At 45.5% G+C, this 24,308-nt stretch overlaps 1 protein-coding gene across 1 annotated transcript in view; it reads left to right on the forward strand.

Annotated features, from left to right (window-relative positions):
• The first annotated feature begins 5,047 nt into the window (after positions 1-5,047).
• Positions 5,048-24,308, forward strand: part of LOC126541763 (monocarboxylate transporter 13-like) — a 34,514-nt gene continuing 15,253 nt past the window's right edge. The window contains exons 1-3 of the mRNA XM_050188692.2: positions 5,048-5,071; positions 11,608-11,856; positions 19,907-20,126. Coding sequence (XP_050044649.1) covers positions 19,940-20,126 — 187 coding nt within the window. The 5' untranslated portion in view covers positions 5,048-5,071; positions 11,608-11,856; positions 19,907-19,939. The remainder of the gene's footprint in view (positions 5,072-11,607; positions 11,857-19,906; positions 20,127-24,308) is intronic.

Here is a 24,308-nt window from a genome sequence, read left to right on the forward strand (position 1 = left end):
GCGATGTCTGGTAAAAAGAGTCATACAGGAGCAGGTTCGACGTTTATTGAACGCCCCGGTGTGGCCTTCTTATTTAGTAATATTTGCTTCGTTATCCCTTTTTATTTATTTGTATTTGTATTTTTTTACTTCCTGATTTACTGATTTATTGTAAAACGCTGAGAAATAGAATAACTTAGGTACCTTCTCCCCCAATCTCTCGGCAAAATCTTATATGTAGCACAACACACCAGGAACACGCATCTTTGCTTTTCATTCCGGTCTTTGTGTATTGATTACTGTTTGAGAGGGATTAAACGACGGTTGCTTCACCTTGTCTCTGGCGGCTCATACAGCCCATATCTACCCGAACAACACGTTGAAAAAGAGACGTTGCGCCAGAATAGACGCAGCTTTGACCTATAGGAAAGCTGTCACAGTTCGCAAGATTTCCTCATGCAAGCCCATTATCTGGCTTATCTTTCGCCGCACTATCGGTCATGCGGTACGCAGGGCCGCTAATGGCTCTACTGTGTTTCGGCAGGTTGTCAGCTTTAAAGAACGACCCTTGGTTCGCAGCCTCCCGAATGTGCCCATAAATTTTGATGGACTTGAATACGTTCAAATGTTTAGGTTCATTAAAGCCCACGTTACGTTGCCTCGGGCTCGCGCAAGGCATCCTGCCTGATGAAAAGCGAGGCTCAAGTCGGCGCTGCCTGCTTGTGTGCACGCGACGCCTAGTTGTATTGCGCAACGGCGCGCCCTATTAAAGGCGCGCCTGGCCAGACCGGGCCAGTGAGCTCTGTTTTACCGAAAAAAAAATTATTTAAACCGTCATCCTGGATGTCTGAATTCTACGTATAAGTCGCGCTTCAATAATTTCGCAACGCCGCAGCACATGGACCTAGAGGCTTTGTTTTAGAAAGGGCTATTTAGCTCACGCCGGCATCGTGGAACGATCGTGGAAGTTTATAGTCGAGGTTATGGCGAACTAGAAGAAAGCGTACGTATACTCGCAAAATATGTACGGACTTAGTCGAAAGTGTACGGGATACCTCGTGCCCTCACAATGTACGTCGTTCGACTCTGTGGTGTGGCCTCCGTGGCGTTCTTGACACTCCAGACCACTGGGTCTTGTGTACTGGAGATTATTTTTTTTTCTTTTTTTAAGTAGCCAGGGTGATGGAAGTTTTGGCGTAATACGTGAACTTCTTTCAGCAATCTGTAGTCAGCATGGCGGTCATGGCAGCGCAACCCGTACAATTTTGGCAAACGCTCTGCGTTGGTGAGCGTACCATTCTCGGGAAACGAGATTCCCACCACGTTTCAGCCAGCTCCAAAGTTCTTTCGGTTGTATGTGCATGGTTGGCTTCTGCTGTGTTCTTTGTCGGCGCATAGCGACACACTCCTCTCTTACTTGAACGCTCCAACTTCTCCCGAGGAACAATCTATGGTAGAATAAGTTGATGCCCACATCTCGGATGTTGAAATCAAGCGCACCGCGGTTTGCTCGGCAACGAGCACCCGCATGTAAAACTTAAGACCACTGGCAAATATCTAAACTCTACCAGCAACACTTGCTTGCGCCTTGCTCCCTTGCCTGCCACCGGGGAACCTCGCCGTCGCCGACAACGCTGTCCCGGAAGGAAGGGATGTAAATAACAGACTCCTATCACTAGGCCGCACACGATTCGCTTTTGTTCGCCTTGAGCCTTACTTGCCAAAGCTTTCCAAAAACTTTACAGTCGGCGGTTTCTGTGCAGGTGCTGCTGGAACACCGCTCCCATCGCTCGTAAGCCCATAAAGCGGTGAAGGCGCTTTTGTGCTTCTTAAGGACGACGGGCTTGTGCGACCATCTGTGACTATTAATGCAATTTCTGTAAGACAACACGCGTCAGCGAACTGATCGCAATTTCCTTCTTTCCTTCCCTCCTCTCTCTCCCTGTCGTCTTTGTTTTCCCCTTTCCCATTCTCCCGGTGTAGGGTAGCCAACCGGACGTTATTCTGGTTAACTTCCCTGCGTTCTGCTTTTCTCTTTCCCTCCTCCTAGCCCTGGCGCAAGGGCCTCAATAAAAACAATTACTCTGCCTGTTGTTAATACAAACTCGAGAAACTAAACAAAATGGCAGACAGCAGACACACCTTCCAACTATTTAGGTCGCAAAGGAAGCTGCTACGATGATCATTCTTCTGCAACCGTGAAAAATTCAGCCTTTGATGCATTTTGCTTAATGGGGGAGTGAACTACTACTAAGAATATTGAAATAAGTATGACGTCCAAGTCTAATGTATACTGCGAGGAAGCTGGAGCACCAACTCATCATATTTAATACGCACCGAAAACAAAAAACGAGCGTCACCGGTGTTGTCTGCGAGATACCGTGTCTAGATTATTGCAAGCTACATTTCCGAAACCGGTAATGACAAGGAAAGATTCAAACAGCAGAACATAATTGCCGCCAAAAGGCAATGCCCATCGCATGCCCTGAGCGAGTAAAAAATTGGTCACGCCATTACAAGAAATTCAGTGTCCGTCAGTGTTAAGAGAACGATTTGACATCCTGCCTGCTTTTAAAGCAATTGAGCGCGCACTATATCACACATAAAATTAAAAAAAAAACGCGAATGGCCCTTTCTATAGATACGTTCGCAGTTGTTGCGTCATGCACTGCGTGTGTATATATATATATATATATATATATATATATACATATATATATTGTGACAAGCACGGGGAGAAGTGGTTTATATAGGCGTGCGAGCGCAGGATACGGCAGGCTGCGAACAACAGGAGTGGCCGCTGCACAGTCGTCGTTTTTCTCTTCTCTTCTTGATCCCCGCGTCCCTTTCAAGCGCTTGGACGTAACATATATATATATATATATATATAAAGCAGTCTCTCTGAATATCGTTCCTTGGGAGCCAAACATCCACACCGGGCGCGAGAACGGCACTACATTAGCTTTGTTTTGCGTTGGCAAGAGCGTGCCTTCTTCTACTGCGCGGAAAGCTGCAAACAGTCCTCAGAAAGCCAATCTTCTCGAAAATCAATCGTCTGTATCTGGCTGCAGCCACGTATACTAAACAATGTCTCGGCTGCTGAATGAGCTTCATGGTAAAGCGCCAGAAATTATGTATATATCTCTCCGTGGAACCAACCGTCGAGCAGTGCGAGGCCCAGCTGATGAGCCCGAGCCCTGAATAGCAGCATCGTCTGGTGAGCAGGGCGAAGCTGTTGGCTCAGGCCCACGCCATCCTGGACTAGGGACGCTACTCTCCTCGGACGATTCCACAGTCAGCTCATTTCTACAGATAAAGCTCATTCCTCCTCCTCCGTAGAGCCACCTGTGGGTTGATATCTTTGTAAGCGTCCCTAAGGATTTCATGTTATGTAATAACGCACACATACGCATATTTATTTACGTATGACATATTTACGTATGTGCACGTCTATTGTTTTTCACGGCAGTCTTCGTTAAATGTTCATACCTTCTTCTTTCCTTTATTGGGTCTGATTTTCTGCTGATACCTCTCTAATCGGCATCGTTGATATTGTCGTTCTTCTTCTTCAGTACTGCCATTGTCTCCTACCTTATTAGGCCCCACAATATGCATATCTAGTTCTCATTCGTAGAAACGCATCTGACGCGTACCAGGGTGCCCTAACTTTTTTTCTTCATCGCGAGCTATAAGGTGCACTCGCTCAATTTTGTAAAACATGATTATTTCCATGACACGTGCCTGGCGCGCAGAGTAAGCGGTAATTGTTTCAACTCTAAATATTAGAGCGGAACCGATCTAACGATAAACGTCGACACTAAGGACCACGAGGGTTGCAATGTGGGCTTGTTGGTAATGCATCTTCAAGGGGAGTACGGTAGCGCGATTAAAATACGGGACAAAAGAAGACACATAGTGACACACACAGCGCTGTGTGTCCCTATGTGCCTTCTGTTGTCCCGTCTTCTTTTGTCCCGTTTTTTAATCGCGCTACCATACTCCCTTTGAAGACACTAATGAGTTTAGCATTGCAGCAATGTAATGACACACCTTACTGACAACACCGAAACGTGTATGCAGCATGGCTCCTCTCTCGCGTTTCCTTTTGCACACGCAGCACCATCTAGTGCCACCACCGTAAGGACCATGCGTGGCACGGATTCAATTACGCCGAGTGGCATAGGATATGGTAGGGAAAACTCTAGGCCTCTAGTACTTTTAATTGTACGAATGAACTTACAAAATGAGTTTCTTTATTTGTGATACATGGGTGCAGTTGATTCTAACTCGAAACCCAACATAAGACATTTCTATTTATTTGTTTAATTTATTGCTAGTGACATCTAATCATCCGACGTTGGCCACCGACGGCCAGAAACTGACAAACCCCAAAGTGGTAAGAAAGAGCCAAAGAAAGTAGCCCCTTTAACAGCGCACGGTCAATGTCCTCCACGACATTCCTTTCGGCCCCATTAGGGAGTAATTATGAGCCACTGAACATGAAAGGCTCATTGCTGCAACACTTTGGCCGAGGCTGGAGACATTGCGTCGGTGCATTGAGCCGTCTACTCTATGGGGCAACACATGATTAATATTCAAGCGACCTCAGCAGTTCGTTAATAAAATGAAGACTTAATTTTTCATTAATGGTCACCTGCGGTGGAGATTAGGTCGAACATGTCTTTTTTTCTGTACAGGAAAAGAAATTTACAAGTCCTGCTGAATTTAACAATACTGCAATGTTTTTTTATCTATGAGTGGACAACCCTGTGCGTGGTGGAATAAAAAAATTATTCCAAAAGCCGATTGAACGTTTACGCAAGGCCACTCATGGGAAACTCTGCCCGTGATTCATAACGAACTCGATCCGAACTCAGCCATAGTTTATGCGGCTGGTTAATTACGTGCGGTTCATTGCGTACAGCAGGTGCTAAGATCACGAAGCTGAAACACAAAGGAGCGTAACCACGCCTTCTACAAAGGAGTGCGGAGTAATTCAAAAACGAGTCGTAACTTTTCGTAACCGAGAACCATTTCTGATATGTATGGCTATACCCGGTATGTTGGAGGCAAGTGAACATGCTTGCTTTAGGTAAGCGTTACTGTACATTCTGCTGATTTCCCTAATAATAATTTAACGTCATAAAAACCTTTTGTGTCGTAAGCAGTGTTGTATAAACTTTCTATATTATGTTATATGTATTTGTCAAAAATTTGAGCGCGGTATTATTAGAGTATCGCTCGCCATATTTGAAGTTTTGTACGCCATTGTTAAGCAGACAAGGGTCGTAATTCATTTCGATTGTAAGACCTGTTCGTCATTGACTGTCAACTTTGCTGATAATACGTTCAGTATGATGATAGGTTGGCACATGTTCTGATCAGTTGCTCTAGTGCAAGAACTTATTTGTGAGTATTTGTTTTGTGTGTGTCAATGCAGATTCTAATTATTTCCTGTAGACAGCATTGAAGCTATAAAACTTTTATTTTTCATTGACAACATTATTCCTGCCGCCGGGAGCCTACCGGTGCAATACGAGGGCGAATCAGCAAGTCTTTGTCCCTATTTTTTATTAGCCAATATAAGGCACATACAGGTAATTACAAATATAACGTAATATTCTACGTATCTTACACTACTTTCCCACATAGTCCCAATACCGCATCAGACATTTGTCCCATCGCAGGAGTAAATTTGAGATGCCCCTATGGTAGAATCAGTCCAGCTGACTGTGTGTGAGGGGGGGGGGGGGGAGCGGGGGGGGGGGGCACCGTCGCATTGCTGTCTTGGCTTCATCGTGGCACGTGAATTTTTGCGAATTCACAACAACACCCTACACTTCCCAAAGCGAGTCACCTTTCCCCATACGTGGGCTGCATTTTCCTGTGGATTTCGACGGGCGTTCCTCTATTTCTTCATAGAAAACGAATCAAACTTCGTTACTCGAACGTCGTGGACATGTGAAGCAGAACCGCCATCTTCAACAACTGACAGCAGCGCAGTGCCGCAGAGCTAGCGGCAGACAACGTCGGGCCAGTGCAACATAGGTGCACCGCTGGGAATGGATATGACGACTTCGCTGTTACAGCCGTGATTCGGCTACGAAAAATTTTTTAGAGAAATTATGATTCGGCCCTCGTAGATGCAAGCGCGCTGCATGCGTGGTGCTCGGCCATTATCGAACCTCAACGCTTGGAAAGGGGTGTTTGTCCTCAACCCGAAGGCGTCCCCACCTCAATAGGTGCTTTTGGGGCACCACATGGGAAATGGTCGTCGTGGAATCGGCCAAAACATCGATTTTTCTTTTTCCTTGGGAAGCTCACGAGGGTTTCGACGGGAATTCACAGTGCAGGCTCCTTTCCCAAGCCTATCACCCCTGAAGCAAGCCTCACGCCATGCCGGGGTACACTTGCGTCAGTTTCAACCTGTGGGTGCCCGGCGGCGATGCGAATGGAACCCACAACATCCCACAGTCGAGGCGGGCACTCTACAACTAGCCACGTTCTTCCTGCTGTACAACTAGGCCAACTACATCAGTATTGTTTCGGCTGGTGGGCAGAGAGCAGTAGTAGTGCGGCAACAACTGATTAACACCTAAATTTGACACCTGAGCTTGTTAGCGAATTACGTTAGTGAACAAGGTGCCATGTGCATGCAAAACTGAAACTTGTCCGTATTTAAGGCCATAGTCATTCGAGACAGCACTACTGAAGTGTTCAATGGCAGGCCGAGCTGTCGCGCAGTAATTTACGATCTCCTTTTTCTCAGGGAGGAGAAACGCCGGCATTCCGGTAAATAGTGTTCAATCGTTTCTAATGAGTTGCAAAAATGGCACAAAAGGGAAATTGCCAGACCAGATAAGCGCATGTATAAATTTAGGTGGGGGGGGGGGGGGAGGAAGGAACAACAACGCAGTCTCGTTAATGTCAGTTCCGTTTGTCTGGTTTTGCAAAATTTACTGCTCCAAGAAAATTGTAAGTGGTGTATTTCCGAGGATGATGTTAGATTTTGTTTTATAGTTAAAAGGATGTATCTCACTAGAAACACACATTCTTACATCACAAGGTGTACGGAACAGTGGAAGGTGGTCACTCCGCGTGCCAATCACTCTACATAAAAGATATCATACACACTACCAACACTTTTAAATTTGTTTCTGAAATCAGGTCTTGATATTTATATAACTGGCGTACGAGCTTTACGTGAATATTTTGTCACTCAATCTTTCTTAAATAATTGAAGAGCGTTTTTCAGGTAATTCGTGTTTTTGCGTCTATTTTTTGTGCATATTTCACATGTAGTCAATTGCTATGTATATATATGTCTCCTGTTCAATCGCTGTTTGCCTTGTAAAGGAGGCTGCGGGCTCTAGTCAAGTCGCTTGACTCTAAAGCGACTTTTACCCGCAGTCTCCTCCATCACTGATGGAAATAAAGAAGTTATTATTATTATTATTAAACCTGACAGACATGATAAAACCAGTCATTGGAAGAAGGGTAAGCCGATAGAAGGTTTGACCAAGCTGTCTGCCACTTCATTCCTAAATAGCTTTGGGCCCAGGCACATATATTAATCGTAAACTCGCAAATGACTTGTAGCCAGTGAGTACAAAGCTTTAATACATGCGACATGGCGGGAGCAGTGAGTGAGGTGCATAGCGATAAAGAGTCTGTGATTATTACCGTGGTTGTCCTGGAAGCTTGGAGCTTGCGCACAGCTAGGGCGACAGCTAGGGAGAGAGAGAGAGAGAGCAAATGATAAAGGAAAGGTAGGGAGGTTAACCAGGACTGAGCCCGGTTGGCTACCCTACACTGGGGAAAGGGAAAAGAGGACGGAAAGATGAAAAGAAGAAGAGAAAGTCTACTGGGTATATCGTTCGGTCACTCAGTTCGGATCACAGACGCTGACTCAATCCAGTTGCCTTCAAATATCGCAGCAGAGCTTTTGTGGCCTTTTGTAGCTGCGATATGTGAGGCCATGGTCCCAAGATCTTCTTCAAGGTGAACGGTGTTCTATCTAGCTGATTGAGAGCTGTGCAGAGGTCATGTCTTTCGTTTTGAAAAGATGGGCAGTAGCACAGTAGATGTTCTATAGTTTCCTCGGCACCGCAGGCATTACAGTCGGCGCTATCAGTCATTCCAATCAAAAACGTATATGCATTGGTGAATGCGACGCCCAAGCTTAAGCGGCACAGCATTGTTTCTTCATTTCGCAGAAGCCCTGGTAACAGCCGCAGTTGCATAGAGGGGTCGAGGGAATGAATTCCAATATGGGTATTGGAGTGAAGTCGGGTAGCCGAACAGAAAAAGACCAATTCAATGATGATGAAAAAATTCCAACTCCGGCTTTTTCCGCACTATGGGAAGCATCTGTTGCTCTAATTACGTTTGTGTGGAGCTGATTCAAGTGATCTTGGAGTAAGCCCTTAAGAATATCTGAGGAAAGCTGCTTTGCAATGATCGGGTATATGTCATCATAAGTAATAACTAATGAATTTGGGATACTATTTACCGTGATTACATCATTTATATGTACACCTAACGGACTCAATAACGATTGTTTTATAATCACTTGTGGCGTGTGGAACCGAGGTCATGAGGCTCCAAAAAATTGGGCTGGTTGATTGATGCAGATTGACTGGGACCTTCTTAGTGGGGATTCATAGAGCGTTATGAACGTTTGAACTGCGAGTATGTTGAATCTCATTTCAAAGGAAGGCATTCGTGATTCCTTGTAGAGCACAGCGTTTGCTACAATCTTTGGTAGCCCCAGACATAAGCGAAGCGCTTCCCGTTCCAGAAAAACTAGATGACGTAGCTTATAAGCAGGGGCAACACACAGCCGAACTCTAGTATAGGTCGGATATACATGCGGTAAATCATTATCAGTGTGTCTCTGCGCATGCCCCAATTATTGCCTATCGTTCTTAATATCCCCATTGCACGGGAAGCTTTTAAGTTTGTATGTTCAATATGATGACGCCAGTTAAGATTACCATCATAAATAATTCCAAGGTACATGAATTTTTCCACTTGTGGAATAGTGTAATGGCGGTATGAAAGGGATATAATAAGTGGGTCTTGTAAAGAAAAGACAAGAACGGCACTCTTATTTACATAAAGGGACAAGCAGATACTGCCCAGCCATGCTTCTAGCTCGCATAAGTATTTTTGTAAGCACTCGTAGAGTGACTTAATATCATTTGCCGGAGCAAAAAAAAAAAAAAATAACGCTGTATCATCAGTGTAAACGTACGTCCTTATATCCTAATGATGAGGAATGGAGCTGAGTAAGATGCTAAACAACAGCGGGGATAAAACTGTGTCTTGGGAAACCCCGCGCGTTTGTCGGAATCTTCCCTTTGAAATTCCACTTTGTGCACAGCAAAACTCCCTGCCCTGCAAGAACTCAGCAGTCCTCGTTACGAAGTATTCAGGTAATCCAATATTCTGCATCCTCGTTATTAATATAGGGTATTCCATACTATCGTATGCTTTAGAAACGTCTAGTGTAACTAGAGTTTCATATTGTTTTTGGTAACGAACCAACTGAATTCGGCTCTCTATAGGTCGACCATTTCACCCATGCGATCACACTGAAACGAGACGTTTTCCTTGTTCGTGCATGGGTTCATTTTTTGTGTCTTTCGCGTTCTCTCATCCTTCTATTCCATACTCCCCTTTCCCCTATGTAGGGTAGCCAACCTGGCCCTTCTGCGGTGACCCTCGCTACCTTCCTTTCTTCATACTCTCACTTTCGAAAAATAGTATGCGAAATGCTAAAGCCTCAGTTTTTTCAAGTGAATATCTTGAAACTGGTGCTAATGTTAAAATACGTTGATAATAGTACTCCTCATTGCTTCTTTTCTGATGCTTATTGACTTGACAGCAAGTAGCCACGAGCTCTTCATTCAGGACATTACTTTTGCACAAATATTTTGATGCCAGTATGAACTATTGAACGAATATGTTTGCGCATTCGCTGCTGAAATGACCATTTTGACATTCATGTTGCGCAACGCGCGTTCCAATTTGGGTAGTAAATTAGAGGATTGAGTCTTCGTTTAGTGCAGAGGTGATGGCTCAGTGGTTGCAGGTAAATTATAAGCTTTTACGTGTCGAAGCTATGATAAGATTATGAGGCACGCCGCAGTACAGGACCCCGAATTCATTTTCACCGCCTGAGGTTCTTTACCGTGCACCTAAATATAAGTACACGACCGCATTTTTTTTTCATTTCAACCCCGTCGAAATGCAGCCGACCCGGCCGTGATCGAATCCGTGGCCTCGTGCTCGGCAGTGCAACGACATCGCCACTGGCCACCACGGCGGGTATGGCTTAGTGGTCAGAGCGTCGTGTGTTCTCCGTAGTATCCCGGGCAAGTCGTGACTGGTAAAGGCTGAGCAAACACCGCCGATATCACTCGGAGCAATCGGTGAAGCTTGAGGATACAGCCGATTCGAGTTCCGGTGCAGCCTGTCTGAGAAAGAAGATATCTGAAAGTAGATAAGATAGACGCGGAGTGCCTTCTCCGGAGAAATCACGTTCCACGAACTGATTTTTGCGATAGCTTACGTTTTTCTAGTAGTCGTCGACAATAAAGTACTAAATACAAGAGGAAAGAAATTGAACTACAAGTTAACTGAGTGCTCGCGAAAGTGCAATAGCCGCACACAACACTCTCGCAGTCGTGACATTCAAAATAAACCATTCCAGATGACGCACGCATACGACAGCCAGGTTATATGCGAGATGGGACAGACCGTGGAATTGCTTCCCTGGCATGTTTTGAGCCCAAACACACCGAGGACGCCGCTGAATGATGTCGTCATACAGCTTTTGATTTAACCCGTGATGCAACGTTATTCGAGTGATTACGTCACACAGGCAAAGTGGTCGAAGACGAAGTATTATTCATCGCGAGCTTCATCACTCGACATGTTACAAGGCGCGAACTAATTAAAGACTCGGCCTACCCTCCCAGTTTGTTTAGTTGTTTTAATGATTGCGTCAGACGACGACACTGATCAACAGCGCTACAGCAGACAATGATTTTTGTTGTTTTTTTCACCACAAACAGCAGCGGCGAACCCGGAAGACCTTGCCGAATCTCTCTGGAGCGCAAGAAGCGAGATAGGAATGGCAGGCCGCGAACTAGAAAAGCAAACAAGAAGCTAGCTGCTGCGCAGAGCGTTAAGAAACGCATGCCCACCAAGCTCATGCTCGGTCAGTTCCCCAGCGAAGGTTTAAGGCACCAGGCCTGATCACCGTGGGGTGTACGACCGACGGCCGCTCTCACTCGGCGCGAATCGCAATTTTGTTGACCGCGCGCGCGTTGTTAACAACGCCCTGCGGTCTTGATAGCGCGCGCGCCACCGAAACCAGACACCGACGGCACCAACTCGAAGCGGCAGCTGCTCGCTGGCTGTTGTAGCCGGTTCCGCCCGAGTGGGACCCGGCGCAGGGCATAGTGCGGTCGGCTTTCCCTTACCGTGGCTTCATTTGGACAACTGCTCGCACCCGCCTTTTATGTTTGAGCCGAACTCTTTCGTACATTGTACGGCGCATGAAGACCGCTTGGGTAGAGCAGTAGTTATGTCTGCTTGACTGTGAAGTGCTGTTTACAGGCATCTGTAAACTCTTCGAGCCGTCTCGTTGCCTTCGAAAGGTGGTGCGTCAGTGCCGATTCTGTGCGAGTGACTGTGCTTCTCCGAGGGTGGTGTTGCGCCTGCGGCCTAGTGCGCAACGAGTGTTGTCGCACCCTCCGGGAGGACGCCACGCCTTGTGAACCTGGCGTCGAGGCTTCCTGACGTTATCGCCCTGGTCTTCGGTTCAACGTAGTCCTGGCAGCACCCGGAACCTTACTGCAAGTCAAAGTAAGGGTTGACGGCTGTTGTGAAACGGACGCCGTCGTGCCGCTTTATTTCGTCGCATTTTTTTTATGAAGTAGCATTCTTAGAGCGAACAATGCAGTCAACATTTATAGCACTGCTGCCAGTATCACATGGCCCATTCGGTGCCTAGTTCTTACGTTATAGTACCATCCCGTGCTATGCGACACCGTGCTGCTATCAGTTTATCGGTTTGTAATGAACGGATTGGGAGCTATCCGCTCGTAAATCCGGGCCTCGAAAGGAGTGTACGCATAATTTGGCCCCATTGTTACACTAGTACAGTCTAGCGTGATTTGAAGGTTATCGTGCGAGCGTCGACCAAGTACAACGCCACGGCCCAGAATCCTCTTTCGAGGTGGGGGAGCTATCAGGCCAGCTTTCCTCACTCTTCTTGCTGTTCCTTAAGCTGCGGTCACTCCCGTCCGAGGAAGTGGCTTTTACAGCGAAGCTGCCTTATGCTAGTCTCCAGCGTTTCGTGATGTGCGTAGACAAAAACGATGGCGGCGTCTGTAGAGCTAGAATAGCTTAAGCATAAGGCAAAATCGTATCAGAGTGTGTGTCCCAGCTGCGTTTGAGAGAAACGGGTCAGAACCGGTGATGGAGGATGGGCGATGGTTCGATGCGTTGCCATCAACACAAACGACAGCGTGGTCGTGGCATCCTATGCCTTACCGACGACGGGTGCAAGCGTTGCCATAGAATGTGTCGACGCGTGCTCCGTACGAACTAGGGACGGAATTGTTGTCGCCACCGTATACGTTTATTCCGGAACGTCAAAGAAGGACCTTGTAGACTTTATGATCGACACATTTGGGTGGATACTTCCGGTGGTCCCCAATTCCAGTCATTGTGGGTGACTTTAACGTCGATGTGTCTCGTCCCGACGGAAAGTGGTTACATGGTATTGGCGTTTCTCTTGGAAAGGTTCCGCCTTCAATGTTACACCAAGACCAATCTCTCCACGACGCGCAATTGGTCGTGCACAGACCTAACATTCGCTAAGAACCTAATCTCCAGTGTCGTCACAGAGCTCAGGGCCGTCTATCATAGCGACCATAAAGCCTTATGTACTGTGGTCGCGAGATAAGCGTAACTACAAATAAACATAACAACCTGCACATTTGTGTTATATTGTTTTGCTGTTTTACTTTATTTCTTATAGTTATATGCAGCTCCGCTGGTCATCCACCTTCACAGAGTGTAATTGCTCTGAATCTTTCCTTCTTTTTTTTTGGTACTTCAGGGAACAGGCAGTGATAGTATTGCGCGCAACGAATTCTTCGGTATCATAAAAAAGAAAGGATGGCGAGTTCGTCGCGGGGGTCATTGTCGTAGCATGGGACAGTGAGCGAGGGAGAGAAGAATGCAAAATCTTGATTTTCACAGTTCGAAAACGAGCCGCTGGGCGCCTGGGACGCCAGGCCGGTCAACGCTCGCGCCATAACCGTCAAATCGCGCTCGACTTTACACTGGGAAAGAGGGCTATCAGAGTGTTGATATAATTTCCCTCTTCACGTGCATTCTGCTAACGAATGGCGTCTTGATGCTCTAGGAAAATTTTAATACATAGCAGATTTTAATATTTCAGTTGTATCGCGTTTTTCAACATGCATACAAGTGCATGAGAATTAGATGTCAGCACATACGGAACCTTTAACGCAGCCTTCGACAGTGATTCAAGACAGGCTGAGTTGCAAAATGTCGCGAACTGCAATGCTTGTCGTAGTTGGTGTCCTACAAGCTCGTATTCGACGTTGCCTGAAGAGTGGCTGACCGATCGGAAATTTAATCAGATTTATACGAAGCCGTCGTGCTAGCATGAGCCTATATGGCAGCACTGCAACGCCGCTGTCCAACGAGACTGCTACTGCTGTTGTTATTTGTTGATTTTGCTTTCAGCGCTGTTGTCGATACCTTTTGAGAATTTCAAGAGCACCTCATTAAGTAGTATTTAAGGTTACTTCTATAGCGAGCCAAGCACACGTGACAATGCTGCGGTGTAATTTTTTCGCGATCGGGGGGTGGACGTTTCTTCGCCCGACCATTCGAACAAACCCATCAACAGTGAATTTCACGATGTATTACGGCAGAGCGCGCATTCCAACGCGATAGAAAGAACACCGGATCACGAAGGATCTAAGTGGGGCCAAAAATCAAGCGAGGGCGTGGCGAAGCAAACCTTTAGCGCGTGTCCTATATAAGAAACAAGAACTCGCTCAGGAAGCGTCCTCTCCTGCTGCGCATTAGGCCAAGAATGCAGAGACTCGCGCACGCGTCCTGCACATTTATTGCATTCGTGCGCTATTAAACGAAATCAGGCGCGCAGCACCGAAACCAGAATTTCTACGAGCTTCAGTGAGTCAACGATCTGTGTAGTACAGAAAAAAATGTTTAATGTGGATGACCATTCAAGTTACTTTGTACATACATTCACGTCCGGTGGAAGACCGTAGGTTGGGAGTAATAACTGCTTGGAAAACTAGTTTAGAAAATCCCTATCATGTTTCACACGGGTGAACAATATGTCTGGCACAAAAGAAAAATAATTTGCAGTTCCACCTTTGAACAGTGGTAATATTTGCATTTTCAAAGGTGTCTTGGAGTCTGGCGTTTACGATTCGGGAAGCAGACCATCAGCTGTTGCTCGACTATGTGCACAGTTGGGAACGTGGTTGTGTAATCTATATCGAAAGCGCTGTTAGGTATCTCCTATCTGAGGCTCTCTGGTGCTCGTATTTGCGCTCATGTTTCCCTGATCGCGGTGCGAATGCCGCGAGCAGAACTTTCTAAAAAACCTGCCAATTGTGAATCACTGAGCCCTCCTTGCGTTCTCCTTCCTTGTGTGAACTTCTTGACATTGAGTAAGGTATTCAAATATTCTTTATGCATAAGGTACTCAATGGGCAGTTGGGATGACGTAGAGGGTAAAAATGACTATACATGCACTTGTCTACGCTTCAGAGAAATCCTGTATTGCGGGAAACAACGCCACATGGCTTTTTTTTTTACATAGCAACAATGAAGAAAATAATGAAACAATAAAATTTGTTTTCTTGTGTGGTTTCATGTTAACGCACAATAAATTTAATAGTAACTTGGCCTAGATTGTTCGAGAATAAAGAAAACATTCTAGGGATTATTATCTAGTCAAGATCATTATCTAGTCATGATATAATTATAAGGCATGCCATAGTGGGGTCTCCGGATTAATCTTGACTACCTACGATTCTTTAACGTACACCCGATCCATGGTACGTGCTGTATAAGAATTCACCTCCAATTTCGAAAAGGGCGTTTTTATCCCGGCCATGGTTCTGAAAAGCGTAAAAGAACACGGAAGGGAAAGTCGCGTGGCGACATCACCTTGAAGATTTCGCATCAGATCGACTTGACGCTATAGATTTTGGCAGTTTCTGCTCAGCTTTAGTAAAGTTTACCAATGAAAATTAAGGAAAATTACATTTTCCTTAATTTGGCTGATGATGACATTTGAAAGTGAGCAACAACTGAATGTGGGAAACTTTGCAAGCATTTTGGGGATAAAGGGGGTAGAGGTGTGTTAAAATAAAGTGTAATTAAATAAACTTCGAGTGACACAATTAGCGCTGGGGTTTGGGAAATCAACAAAATATTTTGAGATTACTTTCCTTACACTCAATAATCTTTGTCACAGAAAAAGCGAATGTAGTTTCGACACACTAATCCCTTGGTGCAAAAGGGACGTGTTGATTTGTAGGGTTCCTCTAGCATGTATTTTCGCAACGTCCGTTTGCGACTGTAGCCCTTGATTGTGAATATGTGAGCAGCCTATTTCTCAGCATGCAGGTTGTCAGCGTTTATTATAATGCAACGATAACGTAGTTGGCGCTGCAGAAACAGTAATTGGGCTAATTGGGGTTTTTCATAGACTGCGGTCCTGATCCGGGAAGCAAAGGCGATTTCCCTGGAGTGGCACCATTTAGTTACGAGCAGCAGTAATGGTACTGCGAATTATTTCTATTGTGTCAACTGCTGTATCTCAATCCTACGGTGCCTTGGTACAAGGAAACGACCAGTGCGATGTCCTCCTTGGATATGTTATTATTCATTTGTTTAGTGTGGATGCTTGAACACACAAAGAAATTAGGTGAAGTGGGATAAAAGACATCGTTTCTAAAAGTTCTTGAATTTTAATATGTTGGATGAGACAGCGAGGAATGCCAAAATGAGGTGACAGTCACTCGTTGTCCTTTGAACAAAATAATTTAATAGTTAATACAGCGTAATTTAGTGTACGCTTTAATTTAGTGATCCATTAATAATTCTTTTGTAAACATTAAGTTAAAATCAGAACAAACATAAGTCGTGCTCTGTCTTTATGTAGTCATTTTGTTTACTATACTGTCAGCCTTCTCTGGCTGCCACAGAGCGAGCATAACAACATAAACTTGACAAGAATCATTTCCAGTTTTCCTAAAGATACGTCAATGGAATTACGTGGACGAACATATCAAGGCCAAGCGTGTTCCAATCAATTATGGTTCGCGTGTGCGATAATTTAATTCTTGGTGAGAACTTTTTATGACAGCAGCTATCCTATACGAGAACAAATTAAAGAAAAATTATGATAGTGTAACTTTACGATTTCTAAACGCTTCCATAAAAGCGGTTAAACTTAGCTAAGTCCCGTCATATTCGTCTAATGCGCCTATTGATCCTAAATGATATTACTCTTCATTTATGTTCCCTTTAATGTCTGATATTTTTTCTCTGGAAGCTACTCGCAAATAGCAGCCGCCAGGTTGACTAGAAAATGTAACCTTTCTTTGGGCCAACATTATTACTCCGTGGCGTTATACATCCGTTCATTAAGAATTGGGCAGGCTTAGGAGTGAGGATCAACGGCGAGTATCTCAACAGCCTTCGATTTGCAGGTGACATTGTCCTGTTCAACACGAGTTACAACAAATTATTGAGGACCTTAACAGGGAGAGCTTAAGAGTGGGGTTGAAGATTAATATGCATAAGACAAAGTTAATGATCAATAGCCGGGCAAGGAAACAAGAGTTCAGGGCCGCCAGTCAGCCTCTAGAGTCGGTGAAGGAGTACGTTTACCTAAGTCAATTACTCACAGGCGACCCTGATCACGAGAAGCAAACTTACACAAGTATAAAAATGGGTTGAAGCGCATACGGCCGACATGGTCAGATCCTGACTGGAAGCTTACCATTATCATTGAAAAGAAAGGTGTACAATCAATGCATTCTACCGGTGCTAGCATATGGGGCAAGGACTTGGAGACTTACAAAGAAGCTCGAAAACAAGTTAAGTACCACGCAAAGAGCGATGGAACTACGAATGTTAGGCATAACGCCTATGTTAAGAGACGGGAAGAGAGCGGTGTGGATCAGAGAGCAAACGTGGATAGGCGTAATTCTAATTGACATTAAGATAAAAAAATAGAGCTGGGAAGGTCATGTAATGCGCAGGTTAGATAGCGGATAGATTGTAACCATTAGGGTTACACAATGGGTGCCAAGAGAAAATAATCGCAGTCGAGGACGGCAGAAGACAAGGTGAGGTGATCAAATTAAGAAATTAGCAGGCGCTAGTTGAAATCGGTTGGCGCAGGACAGGGACACATGTAGATCACAGGGAGAGGCTTTCGTCCTGCAATGGATATAAAACAGGATGGTGGTTATGATGATGATGATAATGCCGCTACCGTGTTTGGTACACGCTGCAATATGTGGTACACGTGCCGATATAATTGTATTTAATTCAAGCGCAATCTGCACCGACAGCTGTCTGCCCTATGTAAATCAGGCTATTGAATTAAGTTTTGATGTTTCCTTTACGTGCCAAAACCACGCTATAATTATGAGGCACGCCATAGTAGGGCACTCCTGATTAGTTTTGACCACCTGGGGTTTTTAACGTGGACTCAGTGCATGGTACACGGGCATTTTTGCATTTAGCCCTATCAAAATGCGGTCGCCCCGGCCAGGATTTGATCCCGTGGCTTCGGGCTTAGCAGCACACCGCAATAACATCTATGCCACAACGGCGGCCATAGCTAAGGAGAATTCACTAAACAAGACAAGTTTATAAACAGAATAACCTGTCAAAAGCTAGAGGTGAGCGAATATCGACCTATTTGATTACGAAGCGAACACGAATAGTAAGTATTGAATGCCGAATCGCATATCGTATAGTCCAAAGCAGACGTGTATATCTACAGCAGGAATACTTATTTCGATAAAATTACAGGTAACACACCTATACCCATAAGTACACGTAAGGCAGCCGACAAGTAAGATAGCTAACTATCATGGACAAACTAACAGGTTTAAGTATGAGATCACTGAAGTTGTCAATAAAAGCTGCACGAATAGCCTCTCAGCTCCTGTTGGGCTAAGCACGAGGTCGCGGGATCGAATTCGCGCCACGGCGGCCGCATTTCGATGGGAGGAAATGCGAGAACACCCGTGGTGCTTAGATTCTGGTGCACGTTAAGGAACACCAGGTGGCGCAAGATTCCGGAGTTTTCCACTACGGCGTGCCTCACAATCATATCGTGGTTTTGGCAGGTAAAGCCCAATATCTTTTTTTTTAGCCTCTCAGCTCCTTTAGATGCTGGTTGCATACAAGCTTTCCAAGAATGAATGAATGCTGTATGACTAGCTCTTCGACAGTGCAAAATAAGTGGTTGCTGAAGAAAGATCAACTTTGGGAAAGAAAATTCACCTACGATTACGTTACTCCCTAATGCGAAATTTGAGCCCAGCTCTATACGTGTTCTTATTTCGCAATATATTGGCTGGCGCGGACAATCTGTCTCGTGCGGCACGTTGCAAACGGAGTGAAGTGTGGCGCGACTGCCTCGCTAATAGGGAGGTCACGAGAGGCAGCTCATGGATTACGTGTGGACGCGATTCAGAGCAGCGGCCACACACAGATCTCCTTTCATACAGCGCTTTGTTTAGATAGAGACGACGTGGGTTAATCTAGCGCCATCGCATAGCCACCGTCCCCGCACAGCCCGTCTTGCGTGGTACTACGCTTTTTATCTTACGCTTTCGCCATACCCTCCTCCTCCGCTTTCCGCCTCACGCTCTCTTCGCTATCGCCATCTCCCATCTCTACCTGCGCTCAGCTGTCGCTGTTATCTTTCACTGTGCTCGCTCGCTCGATTACTAGGTATGACGCCGACACTCGCTGCAGGAATGGGCGCCTATAGGAGCTGCGCTCTAAAAAAAATGCTGTAGTACTTATGTGCCGTAAGAGCACGCAAAAAGGCTGCGCCAAGAAATATGTCACTGATTGCTGTGCAAAAGAAAAGCAAAAAAGGCTTCATGACTAAAATGCCAGAACACTAAACGACAAACTACAACAAAAGATCACAGGCGGTCGTTGTATAGCTTCCGAAGCGAAATTGAGAACGAAACTTGCCTTACCCATTTTTTTTTCTGCACTGCTCTAAAAACGTCGGGAAAAGAAGGCTGTACTTGTCCAGAGCAATTCGTCAAGGCGAATTGACGTCAAGGCGTGACGCGTGGCGCGTGACGTGAAGGCGGCATACAGGCGTTGACGCGTGCGTTGACGCACGCGTCAACGCCTGTATGCGCGTGCGCCTCAAAGAGTTACTTGGCGACCAACAGTGCTCTTGCGACTCGATTGCGCGAGAGCGCGCACCCTTTGCGTTCGCTCCTTTGTATCGCAAGTCCAACCACCGGCCGCTTACCGCCAACCAGAAACACGGGAGAAAGCGGCATAGAAAGCTGTTCGCTTTAAAAAAAAAGAAAACAATCCAAGATTCTCCCCCATGTACACAACTTTGCCGCTATTTCATCATCAGCAAAGCTATCATTATGTTGTCGCCATTGTCATAGTCGTCATCGCTTTGCCGTTGTCATCGTAATCGCCGTCGCCTGAGCTGCTATCACTGCTTTTGGGTGACAATAAATGATCTGTTCTGAGTGATCCTGTAATGATTTCCTTTTTTCCTTTTGAACACAGCCTTGTTCCGACCATTGTTCCCTGTCCTTTGCAGCGGTGACAGTCAGCGACAAGACCCATCCGAACCATGGCGCTGCCAGACTCTCGGGCCTGTTGGCCCGTGGCCATCTCTGCGGCCATCTACGTGTTCGTGGCAATGATGCTAATCAAGTCCGAGTCTGTCATCTACATTGGCTTTATGGACATGCTGAAGGTTAACAGACAGGACGCCTCCTGGCCCCTTACCGTGGCTATCATCGTGTCCCAGTTGGCAGGTATGAACTCGGTGTAGACGTCTGCTAGTTACCATCCTGACGAGATGGAAAGAGGCTTCATGTAGGAGATCTACCTTTTCACAATTAAGTTTGTTTTTCTCGGATTTAATATGCACCGCCATACCTCTTCCATTCTTTCTAGTCATGCCCGAAGTTTTGTGGTGGCGCGCGCCACACCAAATTCCAAAATTTTGAGTGCTCGTGTCTGTGTGTGTGCGCGCGTGTGTGTGTGTGTGCGAGAGCTCTGCAGCACATGTCCGACGGGCGTGCAAGCGATCGTGTCAACCCTTACTTCATTTGTTTTTCATTATCTTTTTTTTATTTCAGTTTTTGTTTTTGTTTTCATTTACCTTTCGCATTCATTTCGTAATTTGTTTTATTATCCTTTCTTAAGGAGGTCCATTACTGATGTTAAAGTAACCGGCTCCTTAGTACCACATTTTCCCAATATGTATCCCTTACCAACTCCTTCTTATGCTCTATCACACAAATAGCTTGAAGCATGCTTGAGTCACTGCAACAAGAATTCAGTAATCATCGGGTACGGCTAAATATTTCTTTACGCATGTCTGACTTAGATTCTTGCTCTACGCACTGACACATCGTGGTTGGATATGTGAAACTAATAAAATGTAGTAACAAACGTAGGAAACAGCTGTAAGACTCCATACCCGCACAGACGGTTATCTCAATATGTGCGCACCTGAATCTACAGGTCCGTACGACGCTGTAGTGACTGAATCGCACATAGTTGTATGTTTAACCGCTTAATCTGCGGAACAGTGTCCGGAGCTAACTGTGAATTTAACATAAATTCGGACAAGTGGGCAAGCATGCATTATGGTGAAACAGCGCTGGTAAACACACATGACAGCGCAAGAGAAAAAAAGGACATCGACTTTTGGCAAATTCTTTTTTTAGGACGGCAGGAAGCGTGCAAGTTAGCCTTCCGGCATGCTATCTCGGGATAAAATATTGTTGTTTGAAAATACATGTAATTAACAACACTTTTGTTTATTGTTTGTCAAATATATTCAACTACCTTGCTTTTGTAATGGTAGTGTTCCAGTTTGTGCGTGTATATCTACAGAACACGCTTGAATAACTTAATAGATGGTGACCTCTGTTTCATGCACGTATCTGCTTCTCTGCAAGGTATATGTACACATCGTAGCGAAGGTGCCATAGAAGCTCATACATCCTGCAACGGCGGCTTGTGGAAGCACGACAGAACCATCTACATTTCGCGGGGCCAACTACTAGGTGGAAAAGAAAAAAAAACTGTTTGCCGTTCGAGACTTGTTGCGCCAAGTCGTCTGTTGCGCCAGCTAACATGACATCGCATATACAAGGCACACAACAGTACAAATGATGTGTGAGAATATTCGCCCCCAACGTCGCGTCCCAATGTGAACTAGATACACCCATTTGTATATATCGACCTCATTTTACAACGGCACGCTTTACGCTGGTGAGCCTTGAGAGTTGTCCACGAATTTATAGGAATGGGTTCCTCCAGATGTTGAACTAAGTACCATATGCCTGTGTCTCTAGTACCAACACACATCTGTTATTTTGGTGTTAAGCTAAAATCAACATCACACTGAAATAATTCACAAAAACACTTTATTTTTCACTAATATAACACGCGTGCCAGTTGCAGTTTATTTATATTACTGAACGCATACGACAACCTAGTAGTTGGTGAAAAGGCAGTTACAAAATAAAGTTACTGATCAAATCTTATGAATTTATTCCATATATATTTTCATTAACTTTTATGGCTACGCATAAGAGAGTTTTGGCCATATACCCGCCGTGGTTGCTCAGTGGCTATGGTGTTGGGCTGCTGAGCACGAGGTCGCGGGATCGAATCCCGGCCACGGCGGCCGCATTTCGATGGGGGCGAAATGCGAAAAACACCCGTGTACTTAGATTTAGGTGCAAGTTAAAGAACCCCAGGTGGTCGAAATTTCCGGAGTCCTCCACTACGGCGTGCCTCATAATCAGAAAGTGATTTTGGCACGTAAAACCCCATATTTACTTTTGGCTATAGTTTCCTCCATTATTGCATGAAACTCTATGGTTTTGGCGACATTACAGTGCTAAATACGGTAGTACAACCTCGGCCTATCTCAGCACGCATCGCCATGAGCAAACAGTTTAGTACTCATAATTATTCGTGGATGGAAGAAAACAGCCTGTAACTTCACATTTATTAAAAATTCTAATTACATTGTCTGTGCTTTTCAAATGTTTCCATTGGTGACGTATTATACGCCTAATTTTCATCAACTAGTGTTTTGCTCCGCCAGATGTAGTCGCGCTTCAATCGCACGACCGCAATTATTGATGTAGCTGCTCATTGGTTTGGGACCGTATTCCCGCCTCGCCTTCGCGACCATGTGAACTGACTTTGCTCCTTCGTTTCATGAAATAGCATTGAAGTGAGAAGGAACGGATAGTAGCCCTTTATAGTGCGAGCGCCAACCTCTTATTACATCATATCGATATCACGTAAAATAGGTTGACACCTTTAGAAGGCACTGTCTGGTCCTTGTTACATGGCAAAAAAAGAAAATCACGAAATGTGGGGAAAAACACCAAATACAGTCAAAGAGCACGAATGCAATGTCCGGCACCTGAGCTTTGAGCGAGAGAGAAAAGTTTAATGATATGGAGTGCAGGATGTCGGTCTGAGTTATTACATTCCTCTATCCAGCAACTCTGCGCTGGGGTGAAGAGACGAGGGAAAGAAAGAGGGAAGAAAGAGGTGCCTGATGGATGACGATAACGAGAGGAAGGGGATATAAAACCTATAACAAGCAATGTGGTCTACTCAAAGCGTACAGTCCAGGCCCGCAGTTCTTAAAAATGAAGTAAGGCCTGGATGGCCTCAAAACTCGACTTAACGTCTGCCCGAGGGCCTAAAATAAGGTCCTCCTACAATGGTGGCCTGTCGAGGCGCGTAAGATCACTGTTCAACTTTTGTCGCTCTTCCACGTACTGAGGACAGTCACACAGCACATGACCTATTGTCTCACTCGCATGGCACAGCTCACAGTATGGAGACAGTGCGTCACATGACGTGCACGTTCCCGTGGCTAAAGGCCACACCCAGCCCAAGTCTGTGGAGAAAGACTGGAACAGCTCCGTTGAATTTTTGGTCCAAACTTAAAAGTGGTCTGTGGCGACTACTCGGATTGTCCCAGTGCTTTTCTGTCGCTCTTCGGATGACATTTCAGAAAAGGCAGTTGGCGTCCGTTCTTGAAAAAGGAATTGCAAGCAGTGGCTGTGGTTCTTCGAGTGCTTTCTTCGCTTCCGCATCGGCCAGTTCGTTGCGCGTACAGCACAATAACTGGGAATCCACTGAAATATAATGTGGTGGCCGTTCTTTTCTGCTAGAGTGCGCAGTTCCGTTGCTTGAAGAGCCAACACTATGTAAGAAATTCCTTGCATTACAACTCCTAGTAGCTGCACAGGCGATTTTACGTCAATGAAGGCTGTCCATACTTGAGGAGGCTGTCGCGAAATATAGTAAACTGCCTCTCTGATTGCCACTAGTTCCGTGGATTTCGACGTCTTCTTATACAGACGAAACGGCCGAATGACTTGATGCGCAGGCACGACGAAAGCCGAACCTGACGCATACGATGAGCTTGATCCGTTTGTATATACGTTCACAGATGGGTCATATTCCTGTGACGTATATTCAACTGTCAGGTGCCTGAGGTTCGCGGTAGGTACTGGCGGTTTTTTAAAGATTCCGCGAATAGACAGACGTAGCCATATTTGTCACATTACCCATGGGCATACGTGAAAGGTCAGGAGGGGCAAAGGATGATGATATGGCAGATTTGTGGCGCAATATGGAGTCCGGCTGTATGTCGGGAAGCATCGATAAGGAGTGGCGTCAGCGACGGCACAGCAGCTGCAGGAATACTCAAAAAGGTTCCCATCGTAGAAAGACAGGTACAGGGGTGACGCGAACTTCCTCAATTGTACAATAAGTTGACGTGCAACGTGGAACCCCTAGGCGTGTTCTCAGCATCTGGGTCCAGCGTACACAAACATGCTGAGCTCATACTTTGCAAAACAAGCATGCTATATCGAATGTAGCCGAGGTAAAGAGCCTGGTACAGCTGGAGCCGCGAGTGCTAAGATGGGCCTCACTTCATACCG

This window comes from Dermacentor andersoni, chromosome 2 (genome assembly GCF_023375885.2).
Source record: "Dermacentor andersoni chromosome 2, qqDerAnde1_hic_scaffold, whole genome shotgun sequence".
NCBI classification, from domain to species: Eukaryota; Metazoa; Arthropoda; class Arachnida; order Ixodida; family Ixodidae; genus Dermacentor; species Dermacentor andersoni.